The sequence below is a fragment of the Cinclus cinclus genome, chromosome 9 (genome assembly GCF_963662255.1).
Source record: "Cinclus cinclus chromosome 9, bCinCin1.1, whole genome shotgun sequence".
NCBI classification, from domain to species: domain Eukaryota; kingdom Metazoa; phylum Chordata; class Aves; order Passeriformes; family Cinclidae; genus Cinclus; species Cinclus cinclus.
This window is the reverse complement of record NC_085054.1, coordinates 19,732,997-19,754,172: the sequence shown is the minus strand read 5'-3', so window position 1 is coordinate 19,754,172 and position 21,176 is coordinate 19,732,997. Positions and strand designations below refer to the sequence as shown.

General features: G+C 40.8%; 1 protein-coding gene across 1 annotated transcript in view; it reads right to left on the bottom strand.

Annotated features, from left to right (window-relative positions):
- Positions 1 to 20,994: 20,994 nt before the first annotated feature.
- LOC134047094 (kalirin) overlaps positions 20,995 to 21,176 on the bottom strand; it is a 341,858-nt gene continuing 341,676 nt past the window's right edge. Inside the window, exon 34 of the mRNA XM_062498020.1 lies at positions 20,995 to 21,003. Within this exon, the coding sequence (XP_062354004.1) occupies positions 20,995 to 21,003 (9 nt within the window). The remainder of the gene's footprint in view (positions 21,004 to 21,176) is intronic.

The following is a 21,176-nucleotide window of genomic DNA, read 5'->3' as shown; positions in this document are numbered from 1 at the left end:
ACTTGAAAACACTCACCAAAGTTGTTTAGAATCAGGGATGGAAAATGTAAAAGACAACATACCTTCCCCTCTGGCAGTTCAACAGGTGTGTGCTACATTAACTAACCCAGCCCTTGTGCCACTGCCATCCTGACGTCATTGTTACTGGGTTGACAAAAGGTTTCCATGACAAACTAGAAAGCTGATCTGTTATCTCCCCTTTGGAGGAAATTGAAATTCCCCCTCTCCCATATTCTGCTAGACCCACCCTTCTTGTTTTTGGCACACAGTGCAGAGAGTGAGTTTCTGTGATTGATTTAGATTTCCCTCTGCTCTGATATAGAGAAATCAATGTGTTTGTTGTTTTTCCACAAACTTAAACTAGAGGGTGTCACCCTCATCCCACTGCAATCCCAACCACCTCACCCACAGCCCTATCATCTTCGTAGGCATGTTGACTACCATGCTCAAAAAGAGAACAGATAACACTGAAAGAGGACAAACTTTGAAGTAATGAACAAAAAACATTATTAAGACATTTGATTCTCTTCTTGGCTATAATTTATTACCTCCACTAGCAGGCATAACCCGTAATAGTTAGCAGATGTTTGAAACATCACATTTTGAACTTTGCCTAGGATTAAAAGAGATCCTGTAGAATTTAAATAGCAGCTGCAGAATGAAATAAGGTTGCCTTTCCTAATGCGACAGAAATGTTCATCCTAGCCTTAAACAAGGAGGACTGTTTTATGTTCTGTAAATACTGAGGAAGCTAAATTTCTGTGCACAGACACCCACACATTATAAATTTTATATGTGTATAATTTGCAGCAGTTGACACGAAATAACCCCAGTGGAAAAGGCTGGCCCAGCTGCTTGAATGCTTTTTAGGTTTTTGCTACAAAACCTGCAGCTCACCACAAAGAGGAGAACACTGGACTATTTTGGCCATGAACATCATTCTAGCAAATTTGGAGGTACAAATTTATTTATTATCATCATTACTGTTTTCACTGCATCAAGGGAGAACCCAGCAGTCCTCAAAGAGGATCATGTCCTGGATATGGAAATTAACCCAAAGGATCTCCAAGGAGCAATAAAATACAGTTCCCAACAGCTGTGCAACCCCACCAGCCTTCCTGCCACGCTGGCCCCAGCAGGGTTCTTACCCTGTGCAGCAACACAAAGACACCCTTTATTTAAGCACTGGGAGTGATACTAAATTCAATCTCATGGAAATAGTCCCTATGGATCCTCTAGGGCTACTGATTCCCCTGCCTCTTGTTCCTACAATGATTAGACTTCAGCCAAAGGCTAACTAGTTCACTGACACAGATAGCTAAGTTTCTGAATTGAGGAAGTTAACAATCAAACAGTTAATTTAAAAACAAGTTTAGATCTCAAAATGAATTACTGTTCCCTTTCAGACAGCATGCATTTCTCTTTGCTTGACACTTTAAGATTTTTCATTAATTCCCATACTTGCAGGTTTATCAGTGTTTGCAGAGATCTTATATGGCAGACATAAGATCTGAAACAGGTTTTTGAGAGACCGGCTGTAGTGAACAAAGATGTCCCTAGCCCTTCTGCATCTGGTTTGAGTTAATATTTGTATCCCCTTAGAATACACGAGATTTTTTCCTAAGCTAGGCTTTTCCTAGTACACGTGTTTTAGTAACATAAGGTTGTAATACACTGCTCTCAAACAGATGTGATTCTGGAGGCTATCCCGAGTACTGCTCACCTTTGAAGGGAGGCAAAGTCTAAAGCAAGGGTATTTTATTGTTTTTGGGGAAGACAAAATGCCTTGACTCCCACTAAGATTATTTTAAATCCTGCTGCATGACAACTGCTTACAACTAATGTGGCATGTAATATTAAAGATGATATTAGTGAGCATGAAAACAGCTAACACTTTTGCAAATCTAATCAATGTATTTAATTCATTGTCCCAGTGTGGTTTACAACTCTAAAAGACCTTCAAACCAGTGCAGGACTTAAAAACATACGTATACTTTACCAAACAATTCCTGTTGAACAGAGCTCAGCATATGCTTAACATCAAGGGCATGTGCTTAATGAGCTCATGAAACACATCCTGGTCTATGATTCAGCACAAGCAATGTGCAGCTCTGTTTTCATCTTCCTTACAACCACTACCGTGCCCATGGAATCACGACGGGCCAGTGGCAGGAAACGGAGGATTGGTCTCATCAAGGGGCCCATTGGGCTGATGGAGCCCAGCACACAGCACCAGCCTGGGGCACACCAGCCCCTACAGCCCCAGTAGGGACCCCTGGTCAGGGTGTTCCATTTACAGCCAGAGAACAGGCAAAGGAAAACCACCACAGCTAATTACACACCATAGCTATTTAGCATGAAGAAACTATATGCTGGAATAAGACCCCCAGGTGTTTTTACTGCAGATTTACTGTAACTCCACTACTCCCAGCAGGTGTCAACACTTCTGAATTGGAGATCATACCACCTGCATGTATTTTTTATTTAATTACCATGATTTTCAGAAATATGCTCTGCGGTGCTCAAAGCACAGTCATTAATCTTCAGTAATCTCTCTGAACAATTTCAACTTTTCTGAGCCTGGAGCCCCTCTATAAAGCAGGGGCTGTATTGTCTGTGCACAGAATTTTATGCAAGGCAGTTGCCATGGCAATATGACAGAGAGGGCAGAACCCAAACAATAATTTAGCATCAAAGAACTCTTAAGTGTAGAGAAAATTCAGAGCTAGATTCCATATTAGAGCTATAGGCTGTCCAAACCACAGATTTTAAAGCTTAGGAAGACTGGATATTATTATAAGCCCTCTTGGGGATAGATGTATTCCAGCAATGCATTATCACTGATCTGTTCCCATTATAATCCATCCATTTCACAGAAAACGACATGTTTTGTAGGGGAGTGGAAAAGCAATCTGTAAAGGAACAGTTGCACATCTCAGCTTTGGGTAGAGAAAAGAGAAAGAGGGAGGAGGGAAAAAAGGTTATAATCCAAACTGGATTTCAATAGAAGCCTGGCTGTTATAAAAATAATAATAATGGTCTTGGCTAGTCACTTGTTGTGAAATAATGAACCTTGTCCACCTTTATAATATTATTGCAGGCATTGTATAGAGCACCCTAATAAAAATGGATAGCTAACTAAATGAGAAAAGGCTGCTGCATTGTTTTGTAGGGCAAGAATCCAGCTCCAGAACACATAAATCGTAAACTTTAAACCGAAGAGTTTATACCAAAAACACAACATAGCTTTATTGTTATTATTACCCTGTTGCTCTTGTATATGCTGCTACAAATGTGTTTTCAAAATAGTTAAAATCCAAAACCATTAGCAACAGAGCCATCTTAAACCACAGCTGTGTCTAAAGAGTGCTGAGTGCCCCAAGCTGTTACAAACCTTCATTTAAGAAAGGTAGGTGCTGGGTTTATGTTCACGTGGATTGGTTTGCCACTTAAACATGGGAACATACAGATATGGAAAGCAAAAAACCTAATAGAAGGCCTGGGACATAGATGATCTTTGTTCTAATGCCATCTCTCTTTCTTGTCCAGAGTTTAACTTGGATGACTCCACTCTCCTATCTCTCTTCTGAGTCATGGAAAAGGGGATAGTACCAGTCACATTTTCATGAGAATGAGTAAAAGGTTGCATTTAGCTATTTTTTTTTTTCAAGAAACATGCTGTTTGGCTTAGCACATTTCCAGCAAGAGAAAAGCCACCTCAGTGCTGGGGAAGTCACCAGCCTCCTCACTACCACTACTGGCTCCTGAGGGCTGATGTTCTTCCCTCCATGACAGTGGGATCTGCATTTATTAGGACTGCTCCTGTTTACCTATGGAATGCCAGCCAAGCTATTTGTATCAGCAGCCTGTTCTTTTTGCTCCTGACTGCTCGTCCAGCTGTGCAGGCATTAGTGACATAGTTTGAATTTTTTTGGCTTCTCATGGATAACAAGCAATCCCCATGGAGCAGACCCAGCACAGGCCAGCTTCCCACAGAGATGGGGTACATGGACAGTCTCCAGCTACAGCAGAAGCTCCTCCTGAGGGTCAAGCATCTATGAGGTCTCTCAGACATTTGGAGTCTCTAGTAATGTGTGTGTCCATAAATACATGTGTTCATACTACTGCATTTCTTCTAATTAGACCGAATCCTTGGTTGCTCTCTCTAGCCTTATGTGGATTTTCACAGAAATGAGATCAGAAGCTTCTGCCAAGTTGCTTAAAATTTGTCCAATGGGTACAAAAGTCATCAGTGGGCAGAGCACAAACAGATGTGGAAAACGTGAAAGAAAATGTTGCTTCCTTGGAAAAGTAGGTTAAAAAATTTCTCCTATCACAAAGGTAAGGATAAATCTCTCCATGATTTCTCTACAAAACTGTCTGCTCTATAATAAATCTATTTTATCAGTATCTGTCAACTAGCCAGGTTTCCATCATTTAGTACATCACATGTTTATTTTCTATTGTTCTCTGTTAATAAAATTGTCACATGGCCCAAATCAAATGCCTACAAAAGTCTATCACCATTTCCTCTATTAACTGAATTATAAACTCATAAAAATATCAAGGTAGCTTAATTTTATTTTCTATACATAGGTGCTAACTTGCATTACTTAGGTGAACAGGGTTTATTACATCGTTAACTTGTGCTCTTTATTTGTTATTTCATTGTTATTCCTAGAGCAAATATACCAGGTTTGCAATTCAGTGGTATTTACTACAAATGAGAAAGCAGATTCTGAAAACTGCAATGTTTTTATCAGCAGACAGGTGAGGTGGAATATCTGACACAAATCCTCTTACTGTTTTTATTTTAGGTTAAATACAATTTCTGAAAGTTTCTCAGGATCTTTTGTATTATTTACATCTCATGCAGGAACGCAGGTACCCATTACTATGCCAGAAGAAACCACACCAGCTTTGCTGCTGTAGCTTAGACATGCCTGCAGCATGTGAGACCCTGCAATGAAACTTGAACAGATTTGGAAAGCAGCTCCCTAATGGACATACATGTTAATCAACATGACCCCCTGTCCTGTTCCTCCTGGACAGGACCAAACCATCCCATTGCATTTACAGCTTTAAAAGCTGTCCTGCAACAGAGGTCAAGGATCAGCTGTTCCTGAGGGCTGAACTGTACTTTAATGTTAGCCTGAACCCCAGAGACTGGAAATGACTCACGGTGGGTATAATCTGAGGTCACTCAATGCCAGGATGTTACGTCAGGTGTAGGTGCACGTCTGTAGGTGCAGCAGTTGTGCTCCTTTTTCTGGGCCATGCTAGAAAAAAACCTGCACAGCCTCTAGGCTGGAGTGGTATCATCAGCATTGCTCAGCACAAATCATGTAGAGCTCTTTTCACAGCTCCAGGATAAGCAACTTTCACTTGTACAACGTACTATAGTTCCTAAAATGCCAGTGAGGCAGGCCAGTCTATGGTATCATGGCTTGTTTTATTGTATTAATTTCTAATTCAGCATTATTTGGTTTTACTGTAACCAGTTGTCTGTGCATTTTGATGTTTAAAGCTGCTTCTTTCCCAATCCACTCCTGGCTGCCTCTGCAGTAATAACTAAGTGTGATCTTGGCTAGTTTGGCATGTGATTAATAGCTGTTCAGATTGCCTTGTAGTTACAGAGTATACTAATTGGGTTAACAAGGCACTAAGTGCTCCAAGGTGTTATGACTGTGTTGTAAAATAAAAAATCTGCTGTCAAATGCATTCATTACTCATGGTATGTAATTTGCTTGCTAAAAGCCCACTCCAAAAGGCAGTATTTCTAGGCATTTCTCCTACTCATCTGTGAATGACATTAGCACACCAGCACCAAGAACATCTTTAACAGATACTGTCTCATTCCTAGAGAGTAATTTCAGCCAACAGGCTCCTCGGTATCTTTGGAGAATGCCAGATTCCTCCTCAGCTGCAGCCAGCAATCGGGTCCCACCAGGACCCTTGCCATGGGCTGCCCTCCCAGCCTCCTCTCAGAAAAGAAAGACCCAGCAGACCACCTGGACACAACCAGTCCCACTGGGGACCTGATCCCATCAGGCCCAAAGTCTGGAACTTCCAGCCACTGCTTGGGGCTGTTCACATGCCTCACTTCCTGTTTTTCCCCACCCCAGCCCCACGGCTTCATTGCTGTTCCCATTCTCCTGCTCCCCACTATTTGCACTTTAGGCACCAAGCCTCATTCCCACCTCTTGCTATCCAGGCACACTGCCTGACAGTGTTTCTGATTTTTGCAAAATAACAACCTCAGCAATCAGACCAAAGGGCTTTCAGAAGCACCCTGTGCTCTACATTTTGCAGGTAAAATCAGACCAAACAATGACACTACTGTTCAAGCCTAGAGAACAGACAAGACAGTCACAGAATAATTTGTTCCCATAACCTCTTGTGCTGAAACATGCCCAATTTACCCACTGACATAAGAGAGAAGTTCATGTGATTCCTTCTCCTTCTGCTAGTTCTTTCCTACTAAATGTCACACCTGATTTCATTTCTGTGGAACTGAGCAACTCATTCTTTACTGTCTTTCCCTCTGCAGTTCCTTCTCTGTTCCATTAACATAAAAGCCCCACCCAACAGTGACCTTTAAATTGACATAGATTTCTGCTGTATTTGAAGTCAATGTAACATGATAAACCCTATATCTTTGCCTGATACAACTGAGACATACTAACCTGAATAACTGGGCCAGTTATCCAGCCAGAACAGAGGCTGAAATTAAAACTAGAAGGTGGCACCAAAACAATTCCTCGACTAACAGCATCAGTGAACAAAGTTCCTGGTGGCACTGAGGTTGGATCTAGATATATGGAAACATGAAATATAGGAAACTTCATTTTTTTCTTTAAAAAACTGAAGATGGAGCAAACCACTGCACTATACAGCAGGCAGGGGAAACAGCACATGAATATGAGAAACAGGTAAGGAAATGATCACTCAGTCAAGAGTCTGTTTGCGTAAGAATTAATCACCCAAGAACGCACTTTAGGGGAAGCTGGAAAGGTGTGCACAGAGGATGATTTGTTCCAAGGAAGAGCTTTTGAAATGGTAGCAGCTCTTCATGCAGCCAGCACTTCTCAATGGAAACAGGTGTGACAGCAGGAAGGAAATGTTTAATCTTTGGATCTAAAAACATGACTCCTCCTTGCTTGACTAAAAGACTAGTGTTGGCTCAAAGCCAAAAGGAGGCTCATACCATTCTCTTGTTTCAATGCAATGACCTGCTTGAGAGGGGACACAAACTCAGGCCCCACTAAAGTCAGTCCTCGTATGCTTAAAAGAGACATGGTTTGGCCTGGAATTAGTTTCCAAAAGTGGAGGTGGGAATGCACGGGTGGGATAGGCAGCTGAATGCAGACAGCTCATATGTGTGCTGTAACACAACACTTCTAACAGGAGAAAATCCTGTATTTGCTATATTACAGTTGAAGAAAGAGAAACCATCTATTTTTCTGCACTAAAAAATCACTGGGACCAGTCGCACAATGGAAACATGCTGACCCTCAAACAGCTCCTGGAATAATGACTTGCATTAGCGCATTGCACCGGCTCATAATGGTGGGCAAAACAAAAAATGCAGCATAAGCAATCACAACTAATCACAAAAGGTTCAAATCTGACTGATTTCAAAGAACACTAACTATATGCCCTGCATGGAGCTTACATTGTGCTAAATCAAGGCTACCATTCCCTCTCTCTGCCTGCTGCTCATGAAAGAGCTTGGTCACCTACCCTGTGTGGTGAGTGGAGGGTGTGCAATCCAAGCTGCTTCCAGTGACTGCTTCCCTCCTACTCAGCCACCAGAAGCCCATTATATACCACAAGGCTGTGCAGGGGGAATGACTGAAGCTGGGTAATCTAACACTCCTACACTCCTAACCCCTTTGGCTCCAGCAATCTAAAAGGAATGCTCACAATTTATTTAATCCTAAAATCCATCTTGTCACAAGAGTTAATAGCCAGATAATGCTATGCATAACATTCTAAGCATGGCACCATAAATAGAAAGCATTTAAATAAAAGAGTTTGCAGCAAACCTTCATATCCAAGGTTCACTAATTAAAAACCAAACCAATGTATTAATCTCCACTGCTGCATATTTTAAAGACACAAAAACCAGATTCTAAGATGCATATGGAATATGAGACAGACCTCCCATGCAATTGAAGTCAGTTGCTCTCTTAAAGCTTGTCAGCATATTTGTTAGGACAGGATTTACCATCAAAATAGAACAAACAGCAAGCGAGACCCCTTCTGTTAGAGATGATAATGTGAAAAAGGCAAAAAATCTTCTTAATTCTGCCATCATTCAGGGCTCATTTAAAACTCACTGAACTGCCAATAGCTACCATGATTCGATTTCATTTTCCTCAATCATACAGATGCTGTCTTGGGAAACTCAGAAACCCATACTGTGCCCCACGGTGAGTTTATCTTTACAATTAAAGTTGCTTCTCTTACCCAGATTTATTTTCTCCTCTAGAGCACGAGGAAATTTAGCAAGAGACACACAATCTGTTGTGATGAAAATGCAAAGCTAGAAAAGTGTTCTTGCTCTTGCAATGGTATTTTTTATTGTTTCCCATGAGGGGAATTATCTCCATTAATGGTGATTGTAAATCCCTGTGTACTGGGACATTAGCTTCCCTTATGCTTGTTACTGAAATGAAAAGAGACAACTAAAATATTACAGAGCTGTTTTATAAAGCACTTATCCTATTAAGCCACTTAGCCATAGTCTTCATGTAGGGATGGGATGCCCAGAAGAATTCTTTGGGGAATTAATCAGTTATAACATTTAGAAAAGCAAAGGAAGGCTCTCATTCATTAGGATCAATTTTAGCAGTAACTGTATTGCTCTTATCAGCAAAAATTCCAGGTTTATGGATGAAAATGGCCACCTTTGAGATCTGTACCTGGGGAGCACATCCTGGTTCTCCTGAAATGCAGCACTGCTGCCCTTTGTCTCTCACAGCAAGCAAGAACTGGGAACCAACAGCTGGAAAATAAGTTGCATATTTTTTTTAAAGACATCCGCTTCAGCCCAGCTCTTACTTAACTCTCTTTATTCTCTTTATTCACAGGGAAAGTGATTTGTTCAATGGCTGGGGGAAAATCCTGCTCCTACTAAAACAAAACCCAGAGCAGCTGAACTTCTGAAAGGCTGGATGTGATGTGGAGCTATGAGAAGCTCAGAGCCAAATATTCACCTAGTGAACAGTGATTTCCTTGAGTTGAAATAAAACTGATTTACACATCACCCTATTTCCTTTGCATTTCTTGACCTTAGCAGCTGCCTAATCCAGTACTACAGCACTTACCATCCCCTTTCTTGCTCTTTACAGTGCCACACAACTAATTGCACTTCAGCCTTAACAACGGGGGGGTTTTTTGTTTGTTGTTTTTTGTTTGTTTGGGTTTTTTTTTGAAACAAAACACATGGTAATCACACAAAGAGAAGGTCATAAGGCAGGAACTTGATGAGCCTGAGAAAAGGTTGATTTTTAAAGTCCTTTCTCAATCCTCAAATTTCTCTCCCAGGAAGTCTGAAGGACAGAGGTTTCATAAAGGTATCTGAAGGTACCAAAGATTCAGTTACTGGAGAGGGCAGGAGAACTTCAGAGTTGGAGGGAGTTTCTGCAAAATAACTGCACTGAGGCCAGGACCTAAGAAAGAATGTGCAACCTCAGAGATTTCAAAAGACAGCCCACAAAAACAACCCCGGAAGCCTGGTTTACACCTCTGTTATATCTGAGAGGTAGAGGCATGGGGATGTTCCCACAGTCTGCTCAGCTATGACAACAAAAGCCAGGTCATTCAAGAACCTCAGTGCCCAGCCTGTCCCTGCAGTCACAGCTGTTTAAGCCAGCAGGAAGATGGCCAAGGCTGGATCTGCTGCTGGGGCAGGAGGCCATCAGCCTTTCAACTGCCCCAGCTCACACGGGAAGCCTGCACAGCTGAGAACTGTCTAGGACGTGTCAGGATGTGAAAGCAAAGACCAGTCAGCTGAATGCCATTTTGCCCATTTTATAGGTAGAGACGGATAGAGAACATAGCCCCTTCCTTTCTAAGGACAATCACTTAGATTCATACAAAAATCAGCTCTCACTACATTATCTCAGAAAGCTGAAGTTTCTCTGTGTGCGTTTCAATTTCCTTTATTTTCTCAATATAAATGTCACACTTCTAACTGATGCCTTAACAATGACTTGAGTTTTAAAGAAAAATCACATGGCTTGGCTCAGTGTTCCTTCCGCTGGGCAGACCCCTGCTGTCCTTTCCTATTGACTCCTCAGGATCATGCAGCAAATATCAACAATGGAGAACTTCTAGTAATAATGCCAAATGAGGCCCAGGACCTGTGGGGCACAGCTGGCTCCTACCCTCAATTCTTCCTGCAAGCTGAGAAAGATCAACACCTGGAGAGATGGTGCCCTAAAGACATAACAACAAACCCAACTGACTCTCGTGAAAATAAATAATCAGCAATCAACACACAGCTTTTCTCCATGTCAGTGGAAAACATGCATGTGTGGTCCAGCCTTGTGCTTTCAATAATTGTTTATTTGCAACTACAGTCAGTAAGTGATGCTGTAGTGTCAGGAAAAATTAACCCAGGCAGGAAAAGGGTTTTGGAGTTTCACATTCATCTGTTTCTTGCCTGCACACATTTGAGGAGGAAGAGTTTGATTTAGATTGTTGGTGGGTTTTAAATTAATGCAAGACACAAACAGAAAAATAAAGTTGATCTGGACAGCAGCAGCACTTGAATTCTGGACATGGAGGCTTGGGGGAAGCTTTGGATGCTTCTCTCCCTTCTGTTAGTTGCCAGTAGCAAGGCATGGTTTACAAGGTGGAAAGGCTGCTGAATCCAAAGCAGGGAGGTGTCCCTGGGACATCCTGCAGCAAAATACTTGGCTCCAGAATAAATTCTGCCTCAGATCACTGAAAAGGCCATGAGTTTGTAGACAAGCAGAAGAAACCAGAATAGCCCTTCCCCTAACTCAAAGCCTTTTCCCACCTACTTGACCTAGGGGTGAGAATAAGAAAGAATCCCTTACTGTGATTTAAGGGGGAAAAGAAGACAAAATACATTGAGTGGTGTGATCACTTCCTCCAGTCCCCTCACATGGAACATGTCCAATTTTCAGGAAGGCTTTCACCTCCCTCAGCTACTTGCCCAGCTCTGTGCTTCCCTGTAGCTCCATGTCCTGTGCCTCCTTCTCTTGCCTCCCAGTCCAGCACCTGTGTTCATCTGATACTGCATGGTCCTCCATGGTCAAAGTTGTGCTCAACCAGGGAACACACGAAGACTAAGGTTTAAGAGTTAAAATCAATTATCTCAATATCTCATTATCTCAATATATAAATTCTCACTATCTGGCTGTTCCCTTTTGCCAGGCATTCTATCTTGTATGAGGGACATGCCACAGGAGAGTACATGAATGAGTTTTATATAAGTTTTATCTACAGGTTTGGATGGAGAAATAGTTACCAGCAGACAGCAAGATGAAGAAATGAGAGCTGAGACAGCAGGCTGTGAGATTTTCCCAATAACTGATGAGCTCTGGAGACACACAGTCTTGATGACTCCCCAGGAACAGATAAATTCAGCACACCAAGAGTCAGCCAAATCTGGATAAGGCCACCAGCACACACTAACATCACTCAGAGGCAATGGCTGATGCTGCAGATATATATATATATGAAAGAAGACACCCTTCAGCAGAATTTCTGAACACCCACCTAAAAGCTGCTACATGATTGAATTAAATGTGTTCTTATAAATATTGTCTGTGAACTGTACTTTCCTGACTTGATTGCCTTGATATGAAGAAAAAAGGAATTTGGAGCTGTTTCCTTTAGTCCCCCTCCTTCACACACAGATTGCTAATATTAAGTTCAATGGTCTCCAGTGTCCTCTAATGTCCTTGATCAATGACGTTTAGTATTGTTCAAAGGTCAGTTCCTAACACTAAGTTCTGATCTCACTTAAACTTTTCTTCATTTCTAGACAGCTATTCTGTGTTATCCCTATGTGCCCTTTACAGCTGGAATGATGCTGTTCCAAGGTTTTCTAAGTTTCTTGAACAAACCTGGCATCTCTAGTTAGCATTAACCACACACAAATGATGAATTCTAAAATTAAAAAAAAAAAAAAACTATGCCAAAAAGAAAACATATTGTTCCTCCAGAGGGATATATTTAATATTGTACATCCAAATTAAACAAACACACTGTAATCACCAGAATGAAGCCCCAGAAACAACTCAAAACAACAGCATAGGAAAAATAAACATGAACTCAAGTTCTTTGAAGAACAGGAGGAGAATGATCAGATTTAGATGAGGAACAACTTCTTGCTTAATGACAACATAGGAAGTAGAACTCGAGATGAAATTAAAAAAAATAATAAAAATACTCTCTTAAAAAACAAGTTCTGAATACTGTTTGCTCCTTTCTTTCCACTTCAGAAGATCTAGTGGCCCAAGAATGGATACAGAGACAACCCCAGAATACTGACAGACAGTTCCTATTCTATTTATGCTCTCATTTGGAGGGTACCCCATAATCCATCCACTTTTAATTAAGTATTTTGTCCCTTTAATCAACAGGCTAATTTGGAACACCAGCACAAGGCTGAGGCAGGAGTGTCCATTTTTTGTCCTGAGCAGGCTGCTTTCCAAAGCGGTGTCAGATTTTTGGGAAGGTGGGTCTGGGCAGGTGTTGTGCACCCCTGTTAGAGGTGATGGCTCTGGTCAGTCTGTGGCAGCCTGTGGTGAGGAATCACCTCAGCAGTGCCACTCCAGGACTGCCATCCTCTGCTGTGCACAAGGTGCAAGGACAAAGGTGAAAAGGAATCATTCGTGAGGAGAAAGGGAAGGAACACAATGATAGTTTTGATAAGCAGTAATAAGGAAATGGCCTTTAATGACTTACAGTTCAGCTCATACTCACATTAGTGGATAGAGAGGAGGAAGGAACTCAATCACTTGATTTCTTCCAATACATATGTTTTTGTCTAACAATTTTTGCTGGAAAAAAATACTAATTTTGATTAACATGAATTAATTTGAACCGTTTCCCAATCACTCAAAGAGCAGTTCAGAGATAGAAGCTCCACTCTCACCTAAGTCCAACTCAATTTCTAATGCAAGGTAAATGACAAAAAATCTTTGACATCTGATTCTTTGAAAATCACAGCTCATTTATAAAAGTCAAACAACAGCTGGTCCCTCTACAGAGCTGAAAACTCAGAATAACCTTTAATTTTTCTGTGCAAATCAATAATTTATCTTGATACTTCTATTTTAAAATCACTGGGGTTGGTCCTGTCTTTGAAATAACAGACAGGGATTTTACTGTATTTCCTTCCTTCTTAGTCTGTTTTAATTACATCAAATTTATTCACTTAAACATCCCCCTAACTTAAACATCCTCTTTCTTCACAGCAGGCATCAAAATATCTTTTTTTTTTTTGTTTGCTTAGTAATATAGATTTATTGATATGGAGCCTATTTCCTGTCATGTAAGACCATAGTGTTGTCCACAGCTGAGTTTCCAGCCATCTTTTAAAGAGCAGCACCTCATTCTGTATATTTTAAAATTACAGCCAACCTGCCTAAGCAGGATCACATGTGCTTCAGAAGTGTCTTGTGATTTTTGAGTGCAGTTATGATACTCATCACAGGAACTAAGATTACATGATTATACAAACTCTGACTGTGTGCCTTGCACCTCTCTGGGGAAGGTGTCCATCAGCACATCAGTATAGAATCTGATTTTCACACTGCTTGCAGGAATAGAAAGGGGAGATCAAGTGGGTCACCACAAAAATTACATTTAAATACCCTCAACAGGAATGTGCTGATATTTGCATCCATAATGTTCTCAGGAGACCTTTAGTCTTGAAGGAGTTCCATACACTTATTTTAGCATAATGAGACTTGGCTTCTATTTTCAAGTGTTACTGACTTACTTATTTTTCACCAAAGGATACACTAGATTTGAAAGATCTAAAAATAAGACTGAAAGCATACTGAATGCTGATCCTTATGTCCAAAACAAAAAAGTATGATTTTCTCTGAGAGCAGAGGCCCCACTAAAGTTCAATAGTACTTTCAGAAATCCCAGCTGAGATATTTAAGATGCATGGCAAATTTCATGCCTGCCTTTTATGAAGCTATTTCCAGGAAATGTTACCCAATGAACAACATGATTGCTATTTCCATGGGCACTGCAGATGTTTTGGCTTTTCTGTATTTTCACAGTGTGAAACACTCAAATCTCTGGGATATTTCTTGGTAAAATTCAACTACCAGATTAAAAAAAAAAAAAATGGGACCTCTGGGGAAACTCATCCATTGTTATCACCTCCTCAGTAGGTGTGTGGGAAATTGTCCAGCCATGCTGTACAAGAAAAGATGAATAAGGCTTTACTAAATTACTTTCTCTAAAGTCCCCTGAATAGTTATTATGAAGTCTGCAAGTGCTTCCAACAGCTATGATATTTTAAAAGCAGCTGACCATATTTTATTTCGTTTTCCAAAAGAACCTTTTCCGAGAAGGTTCTGTGAAAGAAGACAGCCTGTGCCTTCTGGTGCTGCCTCCACCCACAGCTGCAGCAAAAACTGGCTGGCAGCAGAAAGCAAATGTCTTGCTGTTGGTAGCATTTGCACTCTTAACAGATCTCTTCTCAGAGGTAAATCTCCTGATCACCTACCTGTTACATCTAGAAATGGGTGCCAGAAAAGACAGATAACATGTAATTTAAGACACAATTAAACCTGGCTGAACATCAAGGTTGGTAAGAGTTACTTTTTGGATTGTTTTGAAATCTGGTTCCAATCCAGGGAAGACAAAAGTCCATTTTTTTCAAAGTTCATAGAGAGAAAAAAAAAATTCCAAGGGCTCACTTCCAGAATTGTCCTGGGAGATTTGTGATGTAGGCAGAGCCAATATTAATACCTGAGCTGGAGATTCTTTGCTACTTACATTATAAATCACTAAGAGCTGTAAAATGACTCTGCCTGAAGATGGCAGGTGTGTAAATTCCTGTACAGCTACAAGCCATAGTGACTGGTGTACAGACAAATAAAGACATTGTGAGACCTATCAGCCAGGTCATCAAAGCAGAGATTAAGTTATACCAAGGCAGAGCATAGGCCCAACACTGAGAAAAGAATGGTTGTAATTATTCGGATACCCTCTGAGTGTATACCCTGTGAGTGCCCGTGAAAGTTTGCACAATTCAGAGTAAGTGTAGCACTTCAGTCTAGATTTCCTTCATTTGGAAATCTAAAAATGTAATTTATACCTTGCCTGTTTGAGTGTGTTATATTTCACTCCAAGAGCCTCAAGTTAATTTTCCAAAAGACTGAAAAACATCAAATTTAGACAGATAAGTAGACCGTTGCAAATCAAAAGCAGGAACATTTCATTATATTGGCACTGCTGCATTCCTGATAAATACAGGAAGCAAAGGCAAAGTCCTTACTTATACTTAGGAAAGAGAGAAAAAAAGAAAAGTGCCACAGTTGTATTACTGAACATCAATCATTAGAAAGGCAAGTTCATGCCAAATCAGGCATTGCCAGCAGAGAGAGACCAGTCTCATTTTATCACCTCCAAATGTCACTTCAATGACTTCAGTTTCAGGGAACCATGCACAGTGAAAAAAATAATACATACATATATTTGTAAATTTCTCTCAGGATAGAGCTGAATTTACAGGGGTCCTAACCAAGATTCAGAGACAGAACTGAGAGGCAGCCTCCCAGAGCCTGTGAAAATTTTAAGAAACTATCATTAGAGAGACAGAGAGAGGTCAGCTCCTGGCTGAACAATTTATTTCCTTGGTAAGATAAACATTTTGCTACTTCGTGACAGTGTCTTCAAAAGAGTAAATCACCTACATCTAGTGAGCCCTCAGGAAGGCTAAATAAAGTGCCAAAATGTTTTATGCCAGGTTTTCCTTTGATCCCTGTCATGTTTTCTCTTTTCCACAGGTGAGGGCGTAAGAACTCAGTGTGAGAACTGCTCTAATGCTAGGTAGCATTCAAGCAATAGAAACACATCCTCTGGGGGCATAATTCACTCCTCTTTATCATATCTTCACAGGAAAAATTCACTTAACAGGCAGCAGTCATTCTCTATTGCATAAATTTAGTTTTACTTGTGGTCCCATAACTCATCAGTCCCTGCAAGGAAGCAGCACTCCAGACAGTACACTGAATTCTGGTGTATCACTTGCTTGGACAGTGGCAGAATAACCACAACAGTACTTACACAAACAGGATCAAATCAATCTCTTCCTTTGCCCTTTAGGAACTCACAGTTGTTCAATCTAATCCAATTTACTGAGAGTAAAATATCTTGGTTGGAGGAAGAAACTTCTTCAGGTCAATGCGTGGCAGATAAATTGCTGGCACCTATCGCAGTGCTCCAGAAAACAGGAAGACTTCTAATTTTATTTATTTAAGTGTATTTATTATATTTATTTATTTATTTAAGTGTATTTTATGTATTTAAGTGACTCCCTGCTTCACCACCCTCTCCAAATTCCCAAGATCCTGCTCTGCCTTGGCTGTGCCCCAAAGTTTGCATTGCACCTTCCAGCTTCTTTCCCATCAGCTGCAATACATAGCACCCCCTAACCACTGGCAGAGAGATTATTCCACTGGCAGGTGTTTGATATTCAGGTAAGTCCACTGCTCAGGTGCTGCACAGACTCCAATCCATAGTGACACACGTTTTGGCCATACACAGGGGGTCAACACCCCCTGTCCCTTGATGTTCTTCCAGTACTGCAATAGAAATGTGTCTCTTGCACCTGACCCAACACAGAGCTCACTGGCAGTGAGTGAGCTCTTCTGCTCCAGCAACACTATCATCGGGAGAAAGCTGTTTTACCTTGATTAGAAGCTTCTCAAGAAAAGAGAATTTGCCCCTAAGTGACTTGCTCCAACAAGCCTTAATTCTAAAATCTCCCTGCTTGCACAAATTACCTTCAATCGGAAGAATGATTATTCCCAGATTTTATATAATGCCACCAATATGGAAGAGGTCAAGATCTCAGTCTCATGACTGCTGAAAGATGAGCTGAGTCTAGTATTTAAAGGAAAAGATAAAAGTGTATAATGTAGACTTATTTTTAGAGAGTAAAACGTTTTCAGTTCACATTTCAGAACCTTTTTCTACATCCAAAACCAGAAGGAATGAGAACTGCCCTCCTCAGTATTCTGCAAAAGCCAGCAACAAGGAAGCCATTGGAAGCTGGACCAGTATCACCAGAAACAGCTGTTTCACAAGCCAACAGTTCAATGGGCTTTACAAATGAGAATGCCCTGCATGTAACATTTCCTTTATGCAATTCCCCACTGCTTTGAATCCAAATATAAAGACTGAAATCCTGTCTACTGTGAATAGGGCAAGGATTTTTCTCTAAGGAGAGGATTTTAGATAGCATGCTGAAGAGGGCTTACTGTTCAGAACAAAAGCTGTCTCCTTTGACTTTTGGAAAAGGATGAAGAAGTTTTGCATAGTAGGTTACCTAAGACCTGACCTGGATGCTCAATGGGAATTGCAATTACTGTAATAGTATTCATTACCTATTGATTCTTTAGCACTGAGTCTGGGTCATCAACCCATTTTTCCCCCTCTATATAAAATTTACACAATCCATATGACTATCCAAATAATTATTTTCCTGTGTATGAAATAGTTTAGATTATAGATTGCATATAGAAGTAGTAATGGATTGCAAAGGAAAAAAGAAATATTTCATATGTCCTCTCCTTCTTTCCTTTTACAAAGGTGCAGACCTACAGACCTTACTTGAAGTCTGTGTTTCTACTATATAGTATTTAATGAAAATTAAATGTTCAAACCTAGGGATAATTGTTTTACATATTTTTGAGAGAGAGAAGCCCAAGAAAAGTAAAGATATTAAAAACTCATATCCAGATTTAAGAAGCTACTTAATCAGGTATTAAATTTAAACAGACACACACTCTATTTTTTTTTTTTTTTTAATCTTGAGAGTCTTATTTAATCACCTGACCACTGCCTGTAGTCAGGAAATTCTGCATAATGAAAGGCTTAATAACACTTCTGAAGTCAGGCACATAACTCAGAATATTTTCAAAGCAGAGTCTGCTACCATAACAGCTACAAAAACAGGTCTGAATTCAGCTCTGCATTATATGTTCAGACAATGGAGGACAATGCTGTACAATTAATGTACAAGTGTAATGTTTGCAAGAATTTGTATCTACCTCTACAAATTCCTCATCCAAACAAGAGGAAAAAAGGAAATGGTAATGTGCAATCAAACGTACTTTGTGATGGCACCCAACATGCAAGTGATGGGGCAGAACTCGGCCCCAGTTGAAGTGTTCTATCCTCTGCACCAAAGGATCCCCCTGATAAATGCTGTGGCCACATTCACATGTCTTGAGATAAAACAAATCCTTGCTGAATTTACAGTAAGGTAATTTCATTCCCATTTAACAACAAAACAAACCTTTTTGTCCTTTTTAGGAGTTTGAAATGCAAAAGTAAAGCTTAGCTCCAGGGCTCTGCCATGGTGAGAGAAAACAGAAATTGCTACTTAAAACTCAGGAGGAGTTGACTCACAAATAAGTTGAAAGAAATAAATACAACTTGAGGCATGAGGGGTGTTGTTAAGCAGAAGTGCTACTTGAAATTGAAAATCTTTGAGAAGTTGTGATTTCGTTTGTCTAAAATGTTGTTTTACATTTTTGTCTGAACATTCAACTAATGCATTAGGCAATCCTCAGGCATAATAGCAAGGTTTAGGGAAAGGGCAAAGTGTGTAAATGTGTCAGCTAAATCTTTGAATTCTTTAGGCTTCAGAGAGGAATATCAACTCTTAGGCATTACTTGAGAATTGCTTCAGGCACGGAGTTAATACATAGATGGGCCCAAGGCAGGATTGGTCTGCTGCCATCCTGGCATGCTGCTGGCACTGCAAAGCTCTTGGCATAGGTTTGGAGATGAGGCTGCTGTGAACAGCCAGAGTTTCTAAAGGTAGAAGCTCTTTCCATTGGCTCCTCTTGATGGAGATCTCACTGGGGCACATAGAAGAGTCACCCACGGAGGCTGCAGCTGCAAAAAGCCTCTAGGCTTGAATCTGAACTCATGGGAATAAGTCTCTTGAATATGCTGGAGTTAAATAGGCAGGGAAACCACTGATTGCTGAACCCTGTAGCCACGTGAGCTGCTATCAGCCCCACACAAGTTAACTACAGTATATGTAAACTACTGTGTGTGCCAAGAACTGTCCACTCTGCCAAGAAAACCTACCTTGAGAGCATGACATGATCTATCTTCCAGTGCTGGTAACCAGCCCCAGTCCATGTGAGAATGTAAAACCTCCCAGTCCAGTCATGTTTCATTCAGACCCTCCAAGAAGAAAAACTCAACTACACACTGAAGGAAAAAAATCCCATGTGGTAAAATGTCACCATTAGGAGTCCTTTCAGAGTTTTGGATCTCCTGACAAGACAGTCCCTGCACAGCAGGGGCCAACATGTGCTGAGGGCTCCATGCCAGCAGGTGAGCCTGATGTCTGAGCAGACACTGAGCACAGGTGTGACTCTGCCAATTCAACAGAAGGTAAGGCAGCTCAGCTTCATCTGCCACTAATCTGGGCAACACTGTGCAGAAAAAAAATGAGAGAACTATAAAGAGGTGCCGGGAGTTCATTCTCCTTGGAGCAAAGACATGATAATGCATCACTCTAGGAGCTGAATTCTCCACAGTGTTCTGGCATTAGCATCAGAGACAATAAGGAGGCTGTTCAGCAGGAACTGCCTCTCCAGTTAAGGATGACAGACTGCTACCTCAGATTGAACAAAGCACAAACATGCAACCTTTAGCCTTAGCTGTACACTCCAATTTGTTTCTATTCATTAAATGTATAACAGGACAAAAAAGCACAGAGCCTTAAGTCAGCAAGTAAACCTGCCCACCTCAAAAAAAGTCAAAAGTATGACACAACCCTTTCCCCAGTGGTAACAACTTTTTCCCTGTACGATCTTCACTCAGTTTGTGTACTCAAACACATTTGCTGTTCAGTTCAAACAACTGGTTTGCATAGAAACCAAGACAGAAATTCCTATAAATGTTTCCAGTCTTGCATCCTTAAACCAACTCCTGCCACGATGGGCTGTCTTTCAGGGTACACAGCCTGTGTTGGCACCATAGCCCTTGTATGCAGCTGCAGCATGCAACATGGAGCATCTTACCTAGACATGGCCAGAATTCATGCAACTGAGACAAATGGGCTGGGGGCAAACGAGCAAAGCTAGGCAAGTGCTTAAAATTAAGCATGAGCTCAAGTACTGCACTAAGTCAGGGCCTTTTAGCAGGAATGATAAATGTGAAAAACACAGAAAGTAAGACAAGTCCATGTGGATTGAAGACTTCTCAGACATCAGGCAAAGTATTTGCATACATTACAGTGGCCTTTGCATTGTCCGGCTTTATACTTTTCTAATGCATGTTATGGGACAAAAAAGTAAAATAATGGGGACATGCATTTAAGATAAATACAACAGATGGTCTTACAAAGGTAATTTATTGGCAATTACTTTGTATTTCTGAGTCCAGCTTTCAAAAGAGTGTCTGCACTGAACCTTACCTGTGAACTTTACAACCAAAGCTTGGATTCTGATTTTGTGAAGACACCCTTCTACCTTGTCTAAGTGGCAGCATAATTAAAGCCCTGACAAACAGATGAATCCATAAAAGCATGGGATTATTCAGATTTTTTCAAGTTACATGTGATCTCAAATCAATACCTGAAGAGAATATGGGCATTCTCTGAGGGGATATGACAAACCCCATCAGTATAGCTAAGGTATTCATTAACTGCCCATTTTCTCCTACAATCAACTGCTAATGCAGTGGAAGAGCACAGCTGGAGGTATCAGGGTGACAAATTCAAGTGAGGCCTCCTCAGATTGTCTGAAAAGTAAAACAACAAGTACATATGTGCTGACAGTGTACAGCATTCCAACAGAACCTAGCATATCTCAGGGCTATCCATATGCTCCAGCATATGTTTGTGAGGAGAGGGGTCCAGAATCACAATCTCTGGAAATGGTAGGCTTCCCAGGCTCTCAAGATACCAGCCAGGA